Here is a 20,417-nt window from a genome sequence, read left to right as displayed (position 1 = left end):
AACTATTTTGTAACCAAAACGACGTCACATTATACTATAACTTAAAAGAAAAAGTTGGTGGAAACCCCTCCCCCATACTTTTATAATGTTGTAATTTTAGTTCTTTGACTTTGGCACCTTCAAAGTTACATAAAATGGCAAATTTAGTCCCTAAACTACTACTTCATTTTACAAATAGTTTGCTTTTGACACCCCAATTTTGTCGTAGTTTCCTTTTTAGCCCCAACTTTGTTATAGTTTCCTTCTTACCCCAAAACTTTATTAAATTTTATCCTTACCCTTTCTTAGCCCCTTAAGTTTAGAAAATGCAATTTTTAACCACTCAATTTTTTATGAACTTTGTAAATGCCACTTTGACCCTTCGAGAGTTTTTGGCTTGACGATATAAATTCGAGTTAGTAGGGTCGCGTATAATACGTTATGATTGTACGATATAAATTCGATTTACGTTATGTTTTGATCCAATCGCAATGCAACTATAGGATACATTGAGTTCAATTGGACACGTCAAATCGAGTTAGTCGGGTCGCGGATAATACGTTATGATTGTACGGTAGAAATTTGATTTACGTTACGTTTTGATCCAATCGCAATGTATAGGATACATTGAGTTCAATCGGATACGTCAAAACAAAGGTTTTCATATGGTTAACACATCACATAACCTTTAGACTAATCCGTATGATATTTGCGAACCACGCCGCAACGCGCGCTGGTCTTGTTACTAGTTTATGTGATCCGAAAAGAAATCAACTATTTTGTAACCAAAACGACGTCACATATCATAATATTTTATATAATTGTCACCATCCCCTCATTCCTGTTTACGAAAAACATGTAAACCTTACATTATCTCCTTCAACACAATAATAATAACAATAATAATAATAATACAGAAACCCTAGAATCTTCCAGAAACACTCTCTATCCATTCTTGTAAAGGCGATTCAGTTTCACTTTCTAGGGTTTCGATTCCAGATCGATCGAATCTGAATATCAAATCATCAGAAGTTTCAAATTATCCATGGCGGAAGAGTGTAATGATTCCGATAGAAGAACTGGTGGCGGTGACGGTGAAGATCGGAGTGACGGAAGCGAGTACTCGTCGGAGGACGAAGGGACGGAGGATTACCGGCGTGGAGGTTATCATGCGGTTCGTGTTGGTGATGTGTTTAAGCATTCCAGATATGTTGTGCAGAGGAAGCTCGGTTGGGGACATTTTTCGACTGTGTGGCTTGCTTGGGATACGCATAAATCTGTATGGAGTTTTTGTTTTGTTTTCGTTGAGATATGCATGAATATACACTGAACTTGTTGCTAGTTTGTGTGTTTATTGATGTCGTGTGGATAGTAGGTGAAATTGGTGGTTCTGTTTAACAATTTATACTGAATTTGTTGCTAGTTTGTGTGTTTATTTATTGATGTTGTGTAGATAGCAGGCGAAATTGATAGTTTATAATAATTTACACTAAATTAGTTACTAGTTTATGTATCGGTGATATATCGGTCCCCTAGTAAAATATCGGTGAGAATATCGGTACCGATATTATCGGCGATATTGACCGATATTTGACCGATATATCACTGAATTATTAGGGGTTAATTTATTCTGCAAAGGCTCCTAAAAATAAGAAGTGTACGCAATGAGTCGCAAAAAAGACACAATGACGCAAATATAGAAAATACACAATGGTAAATAAAAGACCCAATGATAATAACCAAAATTCTAAAATCTACAACCTATAAATCCAAAAGTCAAAACCTAAAATCTCACATCGTAGAGTTCGATGAGACGGTTCCAATGCCGCTTGAGTGAGGTCAATCGGAGTCCGTTTGATACCCTTTGTATGACTTTTTATTTTTAGGAGCCTTTGTATTTGATTCCAAACCGAATTATTAGTGTTAAAATACTATATACATAAATTCTGCATGATATTAAAATTATATCTCAAATATCGGTCCTTGACTGATATCCGATATTTTACCGCGTTAACTGCATAGTGTATCTGTTGATATTGTGTAGATGGTAGGTGAAGTTGATGGTTCTGTTTGACAGTTTCTCTTAATTGGAATCATCCTAGTTGTGATCACGATTGAACTGTTTGAAATCAAATGTTCACAAATAATAGTTTTCTAGCCTTTTTAGTTATTCTGATGGTTTAGTATATGATTTTGTGGGTGAAACACGCATTGTTAGGGTATCTGTTTTGTAGAGATAGGTAGCTTTGAAAGTGCAAAAGAGTGCTGAACGTTACACTGAATTCATTACTAGTTTATCTATATGATATAGCAGGCGAACTTGATTGTTCAATTCAAGTTAGTTAAAAATTTCCCCCAAATTTGGAATCATCTGAATTGTTTACAAGCTTAGAAATAATGGTTTTTTTTAAGCCTTCTGCCTTATTAGTTTGCCTTATAATTTAGTATATGATCCTCGTGGATGAAACAAACATTATTAGGGTAAAGTGCGGTCTGTTTTGTAGAGGTATGTAGCGATGAAAGGGCCAAAAAGTGCTTAACGTTACACTGAGTTTGTTACTAGTTTATGTATCTATGATATTGTGTAGATAGAGGCGAGGTTGATGGTTCAGTTTTAACAATTTCCATCGAATTTGGAATCATCTGAAATGTGATCGCACTTAAACTGCATGAGATCAAACACTTGGATATAATAGTTATCAAACCTTTTTAGTTTGTCTGATAAATTTTACATGTGATTATTGTCAATGAAACAAGCGTTTTTAGGGTAAATTGTGTTGGCCTGTTTTGTAGAGGTATGTAGCTTTAAAAGTACAAAAGAGTGCTCAACATTACACCGAGGCAGCAATGGACGAAATCACAATATTAAAGCAAATAGCCGAGGGAGATCCCGACGACAAGAAGTGTGTTGTGAAGCTTCTAGATCATTTCAAACACTCCGGACCAAACGGGCAGCATGTTTGTATGGTTTTTGAGTATTTGGGTGATAATCTTTTGACGCTAATAAAGTATTCCGACTATCGCGGGATTCCTCTAAACAAAGTTAAAGAAATATGCTACCATGTTTTAGGCGGTTTGGATTACTTGCATCAACAGCTTTCTATTATTCACACCGATCTTAAACCCGAAAATATTTTACTTTTATCTACGATCGACCCCGACAAAGATCCAAGAAAAACAAACGCGCCTCTCATTCTTCCATCTGGTAAAGAAAAAGTTTTAGCCGAATCTGGATCTTCTAAGGATATTAAGAGCTCAAACAGCGATCTTACCAAAAACCAGAAAAAGAAAGTTAAAAAAAAGGCTAAAAAGGCAGCCCAAAATTGCGTCGGAAACGAAGAATCAGAGGAAAACGATGATGATTCAAATAGAGACATCATTAATGAACATGCTGAATCGAATAACTCTTCTGAAGCACGAGATTCCCGCAATGAAAGTCAACTTAACAGGAGAGGAAGCCGGTCAACTAGACGGAAGCTATTAGAGGAAGTTGATGTTAAGTGCAAACTTGTTGATTTTGGTAACGCGTGTTGGACGTATAAGCAATTTACAAGTGACATACAGACTAGACAGTACAGGTGTCCTGAAGTGCTATTAGGATCAAAATATTCAACGTCTGCTGATTTATGGTCATTTGCATGCATATGCTTTGAACTTGCCACTGGGGATGTTCTTTTTGATCCTCATAGCGGTGAAAACTATGACAGGGATGAGGTATGAACATTTAGTTTTAGAAACTTATAGTTATACATCTTCGTAATTGTAGAGAGTTGATGTGGGTTGGGTTGTCCCGAAACACTTTCTTTTCAAGAAATATAATTTTTTTAATAAGTAATTAGTCTAGGCGTCTAGCTATTTTGCTATATATTATTCCAAACATTATATTATTCCAAACATTATATTATTCCAATTTGCTATATACTCTAGCTATTTTTAAATTTTCTATTAACAACTTTGAGTTATCAGTAGTATTAGACATTTGAACTTGACATCATTCTTTGAAGTAGGGGTGTGCACGGTTCGGTTCGGTTCGGTTTTATGGTGAAATCAAAACCGTAACCAAAATGTTCGTTTTTTGGTTTTTGAAAACTGTTCGGTTTTAGGAACGGTTCGGCTCGGTTATTCGGTTTTTGAACAAAATTACTTAAGATTTAAAAATAAAAGGTATGATCCAAGATTTAAGAATCTTTCTTAGATGTTACATTTAAGTTATTATATTTAACACTTTTAATTAATAATGTTCACATAAATTTAACCTTCTAAACTATTTTTATGTTTCTCCAAAGGTTTTTATTAAGACATTTTCTTTTATAATACTTTGAAAATCATTTATAACTTTTATGTTAACCTTGGTTATCTCTTGTAGGCGATGGATAAATAATATCAAAGATAAATAAACATGTTAATTTCTTATTATAAATGCTTAACATTCAAGAACAAAAATAATAATTCCTAAATCAATATATAACAAACATTAAAAAATGATTTTTAAGGTTATTCGATTTGGTTATTTTTTCGTTTTTCATAAAATGCAAATCCGTAACCGGACCGCAAATTTTGGTTTGTGTTTTTTTTTCGGTTTATTGTACAGTTCGTTTTTTTTTCGGTTCGGTTAACTGGGTTTTCTCGGTTGCTGTTCGTTTTTTTTGGTTTTCTGCTCACCCTTACTTTGAATTGTCATCCATCTGTTTCCAAGAAATATTTTTTTATATTAATATGTTTAGCAGCAGTTATGCCATGATCATACAACTAGTACTCCCTTAAATGTCTTATGTTTTACTTATCTGATAAATTACTACAGTCAGCTTCTAACGTTAGTTTGTTTGCAATGTTTTTTTAATCTTTGGTCTGTTACTAAATTTTGTTTGTACTATATGTAGGATCACTTGGCGCTAATGATGGAACTTCTGGGAATGATGCCTCGAAAGGTTGGACAATATGTATTATATTCATTCTATTAATATTGTTTTAATTAAAATGCCCATTTCATCCCTGAGGTTTGGCCAGTGTTGCGACTTCCGTCCAAAGGTTTTTTTTTTTTCTGTATCTGGATCCAAAAGGTTTGAAATCTTGCCATTTTCATACGACTCGTTAACTCCATCAATTTTTTCTCAGTTAATAAAGTGAAAAAGACCGAATTGCCCTTTAGGTTAACTAAGTAGACGAAAATACCCCTGTCTTAACGGAGAAAATGGATGGAGTTAACAAGCCGGATGAAAATGGCAAGATTTTACATCTTTTGGATCCAGCTGCAGAAATACAAACCTTTGGATGAAAGTTGCAAAACTGACCGAATCTCAGGGACGAAAATGGCATTTACTCTTTTGTTTTAAACCAGTTCATTAGAGATGGTGATTTCAATCCATTTAGTTATGATTGGGTTGATTACTTTCTGTTAATCTCAAACGGGTCAAATGAGTTGAACGAGCTAAATGGACGCTTTATTCAAAGATTATGATTATTATGCAGATAGCTTTAGGTGGCCGTTACTCTCGGGAATTCTTCAACCGACACGGTGATTTACGACACATACGCCGTTTACGTTTTTGGCCTTTAAACAAAGTCCTTATGGAGAAATATGAGTTCAGTGAACAAGACGCAAAGGAATTGGCTGATTTTCTTTTTCCGATACTTGATTTTGTCCCTGAAAAGAGGCCTACTGCTGCTAAATTACTTAAACACCCTTGGATCACCGGAATATCTCAGGATCTTGGTTCTGTTACAGTTACCACTCCTGCGGCTGATAACAATATTTTGGATAATAACGGAGCTGCTTCGGTTGCAACTGATGCTGAAGTTTTGGTAAATAACAAAGGTGCTCCTGTTGCGACTGATCGTAAGATTTTGGAAAATAAGAAAGAGAAAGATGAAAGAGAAGCAATGGAGATTGGAGTCGGGAATATAGTAATCGGCGGAGTTTCGAAACCCGCTCTAAGATAAGCCTGCTAAGTTTCACAGGTATCTCTCTCGCTTTTCTTTTAATAACACGGCTTCATTCTTGAATTTTACCCCAAGATTCCAAAACGGAACTTTAAAATTGGTCAGATTTGGGTTTGGGTTGGTATATAGGCAGGGTTGGGTTGACTTGTAAACACATTGTTCATTATAATAACTTGAGGCGACGCGATCAGACACCTCCGGGCCTTGAGGCGACGCTTCATATACATAAAGCAACACTAGGCTTTTGAGACCTTAACACCGAGTAAATTGCATTTTACGTTTTTTAAGTTTGAGCCAAATCGCAGGTGTTGTTCTTTAACTAACGAAATTACACTGGATGTCGTTTATGTTAGTGTTTTCTATCATACGGTGTCCTTTTGCCCTAACCCAGTTAATTTTTTTGTTAAGTCTTAACACGTGCCACTCACATGAGGGCATAATGGTTGTGTTAAGAGTTAACAGAAAAAGTTAACTGGGCGGGTTAGAGCAAAAGGACACCGCCTAATAAGAAACAGTAACATAAAAGGACATCCAGTGTAATTTCGTTGGTTAAAGAGGAACACCTGTAGTTTGGCTCAAACTTAAAGGACGCAAAATGCTATTTACTCCATAAACACCTTTGAGCGCCTCACGCTTTTAAAATTAAGATGAATAGTTAATTATCATCACAAAGCGAATTGATCCTAATAATGAACATTACTTTTTAATAGAATGTTTTGGGTGTTATGCGTTAAAAATCGACATTAGGCCACAATCAACTCCTTTGTCTTGTTCTCGCGGTAACTAAATGTTTTGAGATTTCATTCTTTGCAGGTTATTTGTCGAGGCGTGATATTGAATTGATTTTCTTGTGAAAGATGAAACACGAAACGAGCTTTTGGTATGTTTTGCGACTTGCGAGCATGGTGAAAATGGGTGTAGTTAGAAGTATTCTTTGTACAATATGGGTATTATGTTTTTCTGGGACATGGACTAAAGCTTTTCTCCTAGAGGAAAATACTACATATTGGTTGTAATGTGGTTATGAGTCTCATAAGAGACCATGCATTCTTCAAGTAGAGGAATCATACAAAGATGATGGTTAATTTTATTGTTATATAAAAGGGTATAAAGTTATTTGTTTTTCTAGGAGTTGAAAAGAGAACATTTTATTTCTTGTGTGGTAAGATCAGAATGGGCTAATTAAATAAAATTTGGTTTGGGTCAAAATGGGTTCGGGCTAAAAGTAAGGTAAAGTCGAAACTAGGGCCGTTCAAACCGCTTGGCGTTCGTCGCTCGCTCGACGCTCGTTCGGGAATTGCTTGAAAAAATGCTCGTTGGATTTGACGCTCGATTGTAAACGGGCCGCTCTGCTCGGTTCGGTTTGTAAACGAGCCAAGCATGAGCAAAGGTCCGCTCAGCTCGGTTCGGCTCGAATATATATATACATATACACATACACCAATATTTATACACACATACATAAATACTTAAATATAAATTAAATTTATAGTTTTATATATATACTATTCTATTAGATTTTGGTCAACTATGTACAAATTTAGAAGTATATCTATACGTACTAACCCGATCACGCCAATAAAAAATTAATATCACATCTAAAAGTTAAACCCTAAACAGCTAAACGACAGTCTGCTCATCGCCTCTATGTTTCATGTCGTTACCCTAAGTCAATCGTCTCTTGCTCTCAACGTCATCGTTCGTGCAATATGATCATCGTCTCGTCGGCAACAACATTGTTATTCATAAGAAAAATATTATGCTATGAAATACGTTTGTTTATTAAGATATAAAAACTTGAGACCCTACATTGTCACTATCTCTCTCAGCAAATTTAAATCGGGCGACACGGATATCCAAATCGCTCGAACTTCGCTCGCCGCTCGCTCGAAATATATAATGCTCGGAAAATGCTCGCTTGATTTGTGGCTCGGTTTTAAATGAGCTGCTACGCTCGGTTCGGTTTGTAAACGAGTCAAGCACGAGCAAAGGTCCGCTCGGTTCGGCTCGGCTTGTGAACAGCCGTAGTCGAAACGAACCTTTTAAGAAAAAGTTTCAAATGACAAAACATCAAAACATAAAACAACTATATTTAATCTAATCCTACTGCCATGTACTCGTCTAGTCAACAATTTCAATCTGATTAGACTGTGTTGCGTGTTCACGAATTCCATGGGTTCACCGCGCCACGTTGGATCGTTAACGGCACCGCGCCATGTTGGATTGTTAACGGGCAGCACACCGTGCCGACTCGTTAACGCATCCTGCCAACAACCCATTTCGTTAACTTGCAAGTTAACGGCTTTTGGCCAAAAAGATCCGTTGACAAGCGATGAGGAGGAATTAGTTGTTGGACTTGGGTTTGTGTGGGTATCCGTTGGGTTGGCCGGGTTTTATTTTATTATAAAATTGTAGGGTTGAAGTCGATGTATACAAATCGTTTTTTTTTTAAACCGGTCCGGTTTTTATTATCCGAAACAAATATCTAATTTGAATCTTTTATAAAAAAACTAACTTTTGTAATATTGTAGTTTTTATTTTTTTAAATGTATTTTATTATTAATATTTTATTAAATAAAAAAATTAATTGAATACTGATTATTAAGTGATTGCGACTTCGTTAACTCACAATGCCAAGTTAACGAAAAATTTAGTTAATGGTACTATGTTGAGTTGGCATTAACGTGGCTGCACTTTTTCTTAATTAATTGAAAATTCAATTAACCTACAACACATAGTCTTATAGTTTTGGTTCAACTGGCCAGTTCACATACTATTTAGTGGCTGTGATCAAAGACTTTCAGCTAGCAAATTCACATCCTTTACACTTGGCTGAGTTTGTTAGTAAATACTAAATAGCCAACATGGTCGTTCATTGCTAGTTATATAGTTGCAACCCGTTAACCTCTTTGACATAGGTTAAACGGGCCTTGTTCAGGTTACACGATTTTATACATGTTCAGGTTATTGAAATTTTTGACACAAATAAAATTATGGGTTGTGTTCGGGTTCAAGAATTCAACCCACCAACCCGTAACCTGCTAACATGCCAACCCGACACGATTGACACATTTACCCAACATGTAACGCTTTTCGTTAAGGTTTCATATTTCTTGTTTGCTTCTCATTTTGTAATTAACAAGTAATAATCTCTTAACATAGAAGATCTGATTTTATCGAGAAATTTTAGGAGAAACTGATCGATTTTTTCATTTGATTGCATAATCCAATGAAAATCTGGTTTCGTAGGTAAAATGAAGTAGTTCAGTTCGTCCCACATCGGCTTAGAGATGTCCTTTTAGCTGGTATTTATATCCGGGAAAAGCAATGACTTTTGTCCCTTTGGGGACATCCGATAAAATTGGAGCGATACAGAGAAGATTAGCATGGCCCCTGCGCAAGGATGACACGCACAAATCGAGAAATGGTCCAAATTTTTTTTTTCATCGTCTTGGGACATAAAATAAAGAGTAAACTGCCATTTTGGTCCCTGTGGTTTGGGCACTTTTGCCATTTTAGTCCAAATCTCAAACTTTTTAAATCTGGGTCCCTGTGGTTTCACTTTTATTGCCATTTTAGTCCAAAATGCAAAAACCCCTTTTTTAACTGTTGAAAACTGGTTGTTTTGTCTTTTTGTGCAGGGGCATTGTGCAGGGGCATTTTTGTCCATATCAGGTTTTATTATAACTGTCACAGGTCTTGGCAAGACGGTGGCTCTTGAGATGGACAAAAATGCCCCTGCACAAAAAGACAAAACAACCAGTTTTCAATAGTTAAAAAAGGGGGGTTTTGAATTTTGGACTAAAATGGCAATAAAAGTGAAACCACAAGGACCCAGATTTAATAAGTTTGAGATTTGGACTAAAATGGCAAAAGTGCCAAAACCACAGGGACCAAAATGGCAGTTTACTCTAAAATAAATAAGTTATCAATGAGCTTAATGGGTTAGTAAGTAATATCACATGGAGCAATTGGTTAAATTTTGATATTTCAGTTTTGTTGTAATGTCGTTTTTGGTTTTTGTAAATTTTTTTCAGCTTCTTGTTGGCCGCTATATATATAGTCGTTGCCGTTAAAAAAAGAAATATCACATGAGTCAAGATAGGTTGAATAAAGTACAAGCCGAGTATGAACGGACGTTAGGTTAGAGCGTCTTTCGGGTCGTTTATTTTTTCCATCAACCCTCATTTTTTTATTACCGCTGATTCATTCAACCATTTTTCCTACTTAAAAATCGAAAGGTTGCGTCACACTTGCAGGTTAGTGTAGTAATCTTGGCTATAAACCTGTCGTGCAACCTGACCGTAACCAAAATTTGCTACATACACCATGTATTCGTGTAGTCAACAATTTCGATCCGATTTTGGACTGTGGTTCAGCTGGCCAGTTCACATACTATTTTGTGGCTGTGATTTCAGACTTTCAGCTAGCCACTTCACATCCTTTTTTGGTTGTTGTTCTTGGACACTTAGCTGGATCCACAGTAACAATGTGAGTTTATTGGTAAAACACTAAAACCTTGTAAACAACCAATCTGATTTGATCGAGAAAACACCGTGGAGTACAAAAATATGAGTTAGAGTTTGTGCAAAGACGACGATGAACGGAGAAAAGAAGGTTTTAAGAAACACTGTGATGGAGTACATAATTTGAAATTAGAGTTTGTGCGAAAACGAAAAGAGCAGATGAAAGAAGGTTTCAAAGTTTTTTTTTTTTTTTTTTTTTTTTTTTTTTTTTTTTTCAAAAAGAAATTTTTATTTCATTCCAATCATCAGGGCAAATTACATAAGGATAGCAGGTAGACGAGCAACAAACTGCGCCGCCATCCTTTTCTGAATAGAAAACCCTAATCTACTAAAAACAAAGCCCCGCCCCTGAGGGGTCGAAAAGTTGCTATGGACCACACGCTGCACTCTAGACAAGAACCGAACTGCTTCCGGTGCCAAGGAGCCGAACATATTTGAGTTTGTACGAAGACGATAAAGAACATAGGAATAAAGGTTTTAAAACATATTATAGTTTGTGCGTAGACGACGAATCGAGGAAAAAAAATTTGGACCATTTCTCGATTTGTGCGTGTCATCCTTGCAAGGGGTCATGCTAATCTTCTCTGTATCGTTCCAATTTTATCGGATGTACCCGAAGGGACAAGTAAAGTTGTTCACCCTCACTATAAATAGCAGCTACAATTTCATCTCTGAGCCGATGTGGGACGAAACATATAACTAATTTCTTGACTTTTATTTTATTCTGATTAGCTTTTATCAACTACTTTTTTTTTTCAAGCCAAAATCTTTTATAAACAATCAACTCTCAAATACTCATCGGTGTAAATGAAATTTTTTTATATAGATCATCTATGGTATTGCATTTAGTTGGTTTTTGTTTAAAGTGTAAATAAATAACAATGAAAATTGTGAGTTCAGACTTTACAGATTATTTTAGCTTGCCATTTGTTTACTATTAATCTTTCTTGTTGTTTCTAATATGCATTTTATTTAAGAAAATGTTAAGAGATTATAAATTGTTTAATTATTTCAAAATAACAAGCCAAAACTAGAAATATGAAACCTTATAAGAAAATCGTTACATGTTGACTAGACGAATACATGGTGTATGTAGAAAATAATGGTTATGATCAGGTTGCACGACAGGTTTAAAGCCAAAACTACTACATTGACGTGCAAGTGTGATGCAACCGTTTGATTTTTAGTAGGAAAAACGGTTGAATGAATCATAGATGAAAAAAATGAGGGTTGATGGAAAAAATAGAGTTAATTGCCAAAATCGCCCCTGAGGTTTGAGCACATTTGCCATTTTCGTCCAAAATGACACTTTTGTACCATTTTGCCCCCCACGTTTGTAACTTTTTGCCATTTTCATCCAAACAACTAACTTAGTTTATTTTTTCTGTTAAGTTGAATGATATTTGGATGAAAATGGCAACTATAAACCACAGGGACGAAAATGGCAAATGTGCTCAAACTCTTTTTAATTTCTTTTATTTAGTTAATTTTGTCACATATATAATAAAAAAGAATATACATGCAATTTTTATATGAAAAAAATAATAGTTTTCTCACATATTTTTTATAAATTTTCATCCAACCACTAACTAAGTTAATTTTTTTCTATTAAGGCGAAGAATGTTTTAAATTTTATAAATTAATACAGAAATTAATTTCCAATTGTTTATATAGGTCAATTTTATAAAAATAAATCTACTTAAACCTCTAATTTTTATAAAACTAAAATGCTTGTGACCTTATAGAAAAATGTCAAATAAACAAATATTATCATATGTACCAAGTTTTTAATTCATCTTCTACTCTTTTAAATTCGCTGCTAACGAAAAACAAAAGCCAGTGCCCCCATCAAACAACGTACCGTTACCAAATCTTAAAATTCCCCACCAAATAGTAAGTATAATGCCATCTAATATTTTGTGGTTTATATTTGCCATTTTCATCCAAATATCCTTTAACTTAACAGAAAAAATAAACAAAGTTAGTGGTTTGGATGAAAATGGCAAAAAGTTACAAACGTGGGGGGCAAAATGGTACAAAAGTGTCATTTTGGACGAAAATGGCAAATGTGCCCAAACCTCAGGGGTGATTTTGGCAATTAACTCGAAAAAATAATAAACGTGAAAGATGCTCTAACTTAACCCTAACGCCCATATTCTTACTCAACTTGTCCTTTATTCAACCTATCTTGAGTCAATTCTCTATTGTTGCATCTAATATTACCTAATAAAAATATTGTAAGGTTTTTCTAGTACCCACGAAGCGCTAAGTATGGTTTCGGAAAACGACAAACCAAACAGCTCAACTCAGATGGCCGAGGTTAGCAGTATCGACTAGTATATCATTTTTTAATCATTAAATTGCATTAATACTTTTCCGAAATGATAAAAATAGTTTATGGATATAATGCATATACATAACTGTATGTTTCAAAACTAAAAAATAATTCACCTAATGACTAGTTTTGTTTACACCGTTCCAAGTACCAAACCTTCGTCCATTAAACCACGAAAACCAAACCATATAAATCTCAATCCACCTAAACCATTCGACTCGTTTTGGTTTAAATGGTTAGATTGATTTCAAAAGTTTATAAAACACCAACATAAATGTGTGATCTGAGAAGAAATTCCCTTTTAATGCTTCATATGTACTATGTATTGCATCTATCTATTGTGGTGTACACACAACAAAGATATATGAATTATGTATACATAAGTATCACTATATCTACTCGGCTCATGCACTCTACCTCAAACGGAACCAAAGCTTGACTTTTTCAATCAAGATCTCCAATGGCGAATCATAATGATTTCATCTCTAGTTTGTTGCGGAATTATAATCGGTCAGATAATGATGATGATGAAGACGAAGATGAAGATGACAACAATGATGTAATTCACACGCCTAAAGGATTTTCTTTGCCCTCAAGTACGAGTAAGTGAGAAAAAATGCCACTAGAGCACCAAATATAATTCCTCCTGTCGTAAGCCAAAACGCAAACTGCATACGATAACGAGAAAATCACATATTTGTCTATTTTTTATATAATTTTCAGACAAGTTTAACGTCTACAGTCATGAAATAGCATATATCTACTTATCTTCACGAATCAGCAAATTCGCTTCAAAATTGCAATATTTGGCCTTTTCTTACCTTTTATTATTTTTTAAACGTAAAATGTTTTCGACATGGTTGTAAAACAAGGTTTCCAAGGCCGAGTACTCCCCGAGTAATCGCTACAAGGTAGGCTGCCGAGGCGACTTTCTTTGACTCCGCCTAATTACTCGGAATCGGTCAAACGCGGTCAAACTCGGCCAAAATCGTATCTAGTAGGTCAACTCGGGCCGAGTTTGACTTTGAAAATAATAAAACATAATTTCTATGCCTATCATGAATATCTTTTTCACGTATTTTGTTATAGATATTAGTAAATTTATGTTATTTGACATATATTTAATTTCCAAAAACTAATTTCTTTATAATTTTACATGTCCGAGTACTCCCCGAGTACTCTCCGCCTAGGCCGAGTACTCTCAACTCCCCGGTCGACCGACTAGGGAGCGCATAACGACTTTTGCAACCATGGTTTTCGAGCATGTGAAATTTCGAAAAAACAAAGTGGGCTATGCTTGTACATTCCAAGACATTTCCGACCATTCATGAATGCACAAAAAATCACCTTTTTTATGGATATAGAGGCGCTATAGTGTAAATATACCCAAAATATGATTTTCTTTACATGAGATTAGTAAGTTTTATAAAGTGCTGATTATTTAATCAAATGCAAGGAGAAGAAGAAATTACCACATGTTCTTCAAGGTAGGATCTTAAATTCATGCCAAATATACCTACAGACAAAAAAAAAGTTGAGAAAATGAAAGGTCTTAATTCAAATTAGCATATTTTGGGATCACATTATTATTATTAACCTATAAATAAGCAACTAACTTGTGCTTAAGGTTGTTGTAACTTTAGCTTTGGGAGTTCTTCCAAAAAAAATGAAATTTTCCTTTTTAACCTTGAAGTTTTAATCCTTGACAATTTAAGTTTAAAGTTTTAATCTTTGTTTCCTTTTTAACCCTAGAGTTTTAATCTTTGACAATTTAAGTTTAAAGTTTAATCTTTGGTAATTTAACCCCTTTGATTAATTTGATTTTTCACTTCTAATTCAAAAGTTTGAATTTTTTGCGATTTAACCACTTTGATTTTTTTTACTTATGTGTTGTAATCTTGGCTTTGGGGGGCGGGGGGGGGGGGGGGGGGGGGGGGGGGTTCAAAGAAAAAATGGTTATTCATATGGTTGTTCCGTTGTGGTAACCTTGGCTTTGGGGATTTTTCAAATTTTTTCGCTTTATGGTTCATTCGAAATTTTGTGACTTAACACATCGCAACGTGCGTCTTTGGTTTAACGTTTTTACATTTCGTTCTAACGCGAGTTAACACGACGCAACGTGCGTGTGTGGGTGAACGTTTTTACATCGTCTATTTTTTCCCGTTTGACAGGTTCAACATAACGTGCGCGTCCTAAGTCGACTTAGTTATAACTAAAGAATCCCCGCCGCATTGCGGCGGGTCGTAATTCTAGTTAGTTCAAAATTTAGATTCACTATTTGATAATGTGATTGAAGGTAGATATTTCATTATCGGTAACAGTGAACACTTTGATACTTAAACTTGCAATTAGTTTGATTAAATCAAATAATAATAACCTGTAACCAGAGCACCGACTGCAAGACAAAAGGCTCCGACCTGAAGAAGTAGTTCAAATCTGCTGACCTGGAGCCTTCTTGAACTGGACCACAAGAAAAATGAGATAATGTTCACACATTTGCTCATTTTCATCATTATCTATTACTACGCTTATCCAAACCTCAAATTAACAGCAATCGAGTCTTCCATTTCTCTTGCAGAATCAAGAAGTCTTTCTGCTTGATTATGACATGATTCACATCTGCAATCATAGAAAAGATCATTCAACTTACTGTAAGCATAATCATGACCCGAAATTTTCAGTAAAGATTTATAGTTAGGGCTGTAAACGAACCAAACGAACACGAACACACATTAAGGAATGAACATGTTCATGAACAGTTCACGAACGCTTACTGAACGAGATTTCTTGTTCGTGTTCGTGCATTAAGGAAATGAACATGAACATGTTCATGAACACTCACCGAACATGAACATAAACGAACGCAAACTAACACAAACAAATGTTCATGAACAAAAACGAACGTTATATATTCATTTTAAAATAAAATCTGCATGTTTCATCTGAAAGATACTTAACATAACTATCCGAACATAGTTGACATAACTATCATAAACAAACGGAAATTAAAATGGTCAAATGAGGGATGTTGGCAGAGGTGTATATTATAACTATGGTTTCAATTTTTTATATAAACTAAAAGTTATAAAATAAAAATATAACATAAAAAACATATAAATGAACGGACACAAACGAACACATCACCGATCGTTCACGAACATAAGCTAACAAACGCAACCTCTGTTCATGTCCGTTTGTTTAACTTATTGAACAAAATTTCTTGTTCGTGTTTGTTCATTCATTAAACGAACGGACATAAACGAACTTCTGGCCGAACGGTTCACGAACTGTTCGCAGAACGTTCGGTTCATTTACAACCCTAATTATCGTAACACACTATTTACCAACCTATGAAGATAATTTTCCAGCAACATTTCAATTTCTTCCTCCTCTTCTGCATATGATGAAAACAAAATCAACAATAAGTCAACCAATTTCACAACCATATTATTTAACACACTTACCCTCAGCAACCTGTTTATCTAGTGGAACCGAGCATTCTAAGTCGGTATTCCTGTTCAAGATGCAGTTTCTACCCACAATACAGAGACGACGTATTTCTTGAGAATCTTCCAACATATCAAGCAGCATTTGTCTAAGTGCCCCTGCTTTTGATCCCAGTTCCACCTTCCATTAAATAATTAAGGGGTTGTTTTATTTCAGTTACATAATAGGTATGTAAGTCTGTAAACGAACCGAACGTTCATGAACTTGGTCGGCTGGATGTTTGTTTATTTAATGAACATGAACACACGGTTTGTTTGTTCATTTACGCTCGTGAACGCCCGTTTATGTTCGTTCATTTGTGTTCATTTATGTTAGTTTATTTAAATTTGTTTATGTTCGTTCGTTTATGTTCATTTCAATTTAGATACATAAGTAGTTGTATTTAAATGAATATTAAACATAAAATAGTCTTCCAAGCTACTTATATAAATACAACTAATTGGTAATTGAGTTTTTAGCTTTTTAGTATAAAAATGGGTGTTTCAATAGAATATATTGTAATTAATCACTAATTTATATAAAAATTTACTTTTTGCTCATTTATGTTTAGTCAATTATGTTTTTGTGGTTCATGTATGTTTGTTTAATTATGTTCATTTGTGTTGTTTGCTGTTTGTTACATTAAGTTCGTTTACGTTCGTGAATTGTCCGTTTAGGTTTTAAACGAACATGCTCAGTTTCTTAATAAACGAACATGAACAAAAAAATTGTGTTCGATTATATGTTCGTGCGGTTCATTTACAGGCCTATAGGTATGCAAATGTAACAAAAATGATGATGGACTTGATACCAAAGTTTGCTTGCAAGTACGAAGTTGTTCCAATACGCCAGCTGTTAATCGGTTTGGTAAAACCGTAAGTAGATTGCGAACCTGAAGTAGAAAGAAATTTACTTTTATGATTAACATGTAGCTGGTGAATCTAGTTCTCTTCTGATGGTCTAATACTCCAAAGTTACAAAAAAATATGATCTTACCGAAATTAAAGTAAAATATACTCAGTGTATATCCATACTCACATGTGGGTCTAAATCCATTAGCCTGTGCTCAAAGTGCTGTATTCTTGAATTAAGGGCAGCTTCGACAACCTGAAAGTCAAAGTCAAAGTGGCTAATACTAATCTATAGAAAGAGCACATAAGTTTCACATGCTATGTAACCCCAAAAACTTATATATAACAGAACCAACCTCAAGCTCAAATGGCATTACTAAAGCTCCTCCGATCATACTTTTAGGACTTAAACGAGGTAATAAATCGTCAATGAAAGCCTTTCCTCCTTTACTGCAATACGCAACAATTAAACCAAGAAAATTTGATGTCAATATAGTAAATTATCAATACAGGATTCATAACTTTTCTAGTGGAAATTAGGAGTTTACATTGTTGGACTTCGATATGATTCATATGAGGAATACTTACCGCTGGTAGTTGAATATAAACACGCTATCTTGCATTGCAATTGCTCGCAAGGATCCCAAATTCAACAGTATGGCATTTTCACGAACCTATGAAAGAAATCACAAAACGCGTGTGAATAACAAACAAAAATCATAGTGCTTATGCTTACACATAACTTCATACCAGCAAAGATGGCATTGTGTTTGTTAACCATAATGATGGATCAACACTCCGTATGTCACGAGGACGAAGACCTGTTAACAAAAACCTAAATTAAGTACAATGCCTCAAACCTCAATAAAGTTTCATCAATAAACATAACCGCAATTCTACGTGAAGAGCATTAAGGTTTCTATTAACACTACAACTTCATTGATAACGACTAAATGCTAGATTAAACAGATAAAAATTCAATCCACAAAGCAAACAAATGAATCATATTATCTGCATACTCACCACTCGACTTTAGTAGATGCCGTCTGTTAACTTTTCTAGTTGATACCATTCCTTTCGAACTTACTTCAACAACCTTCAAGCAAACAAACAACACACATACATAACAATATCAATACATCATATAGCTAAGCAGTCAATAGCGGTGCTATAGCAGTTAGCGGACCTCAGGGTGTGTAGCGGTCCAAATAGCGGTGACCTATAGCGGTTCCGCTATTAGCGGCACTAAATACCGCTATAGCGGTGCTATAGCGGTACTACAGCGGTGCTATAGCGGTGGCCTATAGCGGTTATAGCAGTAACGGTGTTTGATTGTGTTAATTCTTAAATTAAATACTTCAAAGTTACTATTAGTATTTGATTTGCAACAGATTTTTGATAATAGAATGATATTACTATGAATTTTGATATTACTATTAATATTTTTCAAAGATATATTTATATATATATAAAAATACATAAATTATGCATGGTATAAAAATTACCGCTATACCACCGCTATAACCTATATATCATATAGCGGACCTTGACCGCTATTCGATTTTGGACCGCTTTAACTGCATAGTCATATAGCTTATGAATTCATCAATTTATGATCAAATCACTCCAAATGAACTACTTCTACTTCAATTAACCTCATCTATCCGAATCAAAAACAAGCTAGATTAATTCAATAACAACAAAACTGCGTAACAATCGAAACGACTTGATAATTCTAATTCAAATTCAAATTTCAAAACCTAAACAAACCTCATAAACCAAATCACGACTGTTTAGGTTAAACAACACATACATAAACAAAATCAATACATCATATAGCTCGTAAACTAATCAATTTATAACCAAATTACTACAACTAAACTACTTCTGCTTCAATTAACCTCATCTAATCAAATCGAAAACAAGCTTTCAAGTTCAACATCACATGCTAAAACACTGATCCAATAACAACAAAATTGCGTAAACGATTCAAATTTCTTTTCTAAACACACCTCATACACCGGATCACGACTGTTTAGGTTAAGCGCATCAGACAACGACGAAACATTCACATTCCGATTCGATCCACCGGTAATCGCTTTCTCAAACTCATCTGAGCTTTGAAATCTATCATCGCTGGAATCACCGTCACCGTTATCGCCGGTAGATGTTTCCGCCGTGCTCTCCGTTGATTTTGAGTAACGATTTGACCTAACAGTCGATAAAATGTTAAGCGGTACTGGAAACAGAAACCTGCAGGTTTTTCGTAGAGAAATCTCCGGAGATTTTGGCCGGAGGAAGGTGTAATTAGTGAATTGAATGTACGCCGGCGAGTGAATCGCCGATGAATGGTGGAAGTGTGTGGAAGAAGATATCGGAGTGACGGTTGTTGACGTCATATGTGGTAGTTGAATTGTTCAGTCAGTAGAGGTTGATTATGTGGAATCTGAATATCTGATTGTGTGGAATTTGTATGTGTGTGTGGTGGCGATAGTGGTGGTTGGGGTTGGTGACGACGGTTGGTGGTTATGTTTGTGTCCACGTGGATATTATCCACCGTAGTAGCTCTTGTGAGACTTTCACAATTAACTTTTAAAAAGGTTACTCCGTTACTTTAAATTTAAATATTATTGTTCAAATTATTATAGTTTAATAAAATTTATTGTGGTTTGCGCCATTTTGTTGGTTTAGTTTAAAAGTTTCATTTTTTGTTTGTGTGTTCAAAAAGGTTTCATTTTAGTCCACTGGGTTAACCTCATCTATTATTTTTGTTAACGAGAAGGGCAATTTGGTCATTTTAAATGTAATTCTGTTAACTAGAAGAGCAATTCGGCCATATAAATGACCAAATTGCTCTTCTCGTAAACAGAAATAATGGATGAAGTTAACCCAGTGGACTAAAATGACAACGGTGAAACCCTTTTGGATCCACATTTGGACTAAACTGATAAGATGACTCAAATCACATGACTAAAATAACATTTAATTCATAATAAAATCTATTTGTTTATATTAAGTTACTAGCTTACAACCCCGTGTATTACACGGGTTGAATGACGAAAAATGTAAATTATAAACTTATATATAATCCTTATTAATAAAATAACTTATTTAGATAAATTAGTAAAACAAAAGAACAGTTATATTTTTTTACCTGTACATGTGATTTGATACTTTATTATTAATTATTGTTTATATCCAAATAATATATTTTATCTTAACAAATATATATGGTTAGGGTAAAATGAAAACTTCTACGAGTTGTGAGAACTTAGAGAACTCAACCTTACAAAAGGTTTT

General features: G+C 34.7%; 2 protein-coding genes and 2 non-coding genes across 4 annotated transcripts; 2 read left to right on the top strand and 2 right to left on the bottom strand.

The window, feature by feature from the left end:
* The first annotated feature begins 808 nt into the window (after nt 1-808).
* Nucleotides 809-7,050, top strand: LOC110926928 (serine/threonine-protein kinase SRPK). Its single transcript, XM_022170548.2, has 5 exons — nt 809-1,258; nt 2,773-3,693; nt 4,860-4,907; nt 5,449-5,937; nt 6,733-7,050. The coding sequence occupies exons 1-4, from the start codon at nt 1,025-1,027 to the stop codon at nt 5,917-5,919; spliced, it is 1,674 nt and encodes a 557-aa protein (XP_022026240.1). The 5' UTR covers nt 809-1,024; the 3' UTR covers nt 5,920-5,937; nt 6,733-7,050.
* A 2,205-nt stretch (nt 7,051-9,255) lies between these two features.
* Nucleotides 9,256-9,358, top strand: LOC118489773. Its single transcript, XR_004887787.1, has one exon. It is a non-coding gene; the product is annotated as a U6 spliceosomal RNA (small nuclear RNA).
* Nucleotides 9,359-10,966: 1,608 nt separating this feature from the next.
* Nucleotides 10,967-11,068, bottom strand: LOC118489775. Its single transcript, XR_004887789.1, has one exon. It is a non-coding gene; the product is annotated as a U6 spliceosomal RNA (small nuclear RNA).
* A 1,901-nt stretch (nt 11,069-12,969) lies between these two features.
* Nucleotides 12,970-19,732, bottom strand: LOC110926922 (magnesium transporter MRS2-11, chloroplastic). The gene is made up of 13 exons (XM_022170545.2): nt 19,130-19,732; nt 18,141-18,213; nt 17,868-17,938; nt 17,706-17,791; nt 17,474-17,567; nt 17,305-17,373; nt 17,078-17,158; nt 16,245-16,407; nt 16,129-16,174; nt 15,319-15,399; nt 15,158-15,240; nt 14,253-14,296; nt 12,970-13,448 (listed from the first exon to the last, which is right to left on the bottom strand). Exons 1-13 carry the CDS (start codon nt 19,514-19,516, stop codon nt 13,353-13,355), a joined length of 1,374 nt encoding a protein of 457 aa, XP_022026237.1. The 5' UTR covers nt 19,517-19,732; the 3' UTR covers nt 12,970-13,352.
* Nucleotides 19,733-20,417: the final 685 nt, after the last annotated feature.

This window comes from Helianthus annuus, chromosome 2 (assembly GCF_002127325.2).
Source record: "Helianthus annuus cultivar XRQ/B chromosome 2, HanXRQr2.0-SUNRISE, whole genome shotgun sequence".
Classification (NCBI taxonomy): Eukaryota; Viridiplantae; Streptophyta; class Magnoliopsida; order Asterales; family Asteraceae; genus Helianthus; species Helianthus annuus.
Note: the sequence above shows the minus strand (reverse complement) of the source record. Positions and strands in the feature narration are given on the sequence as shown.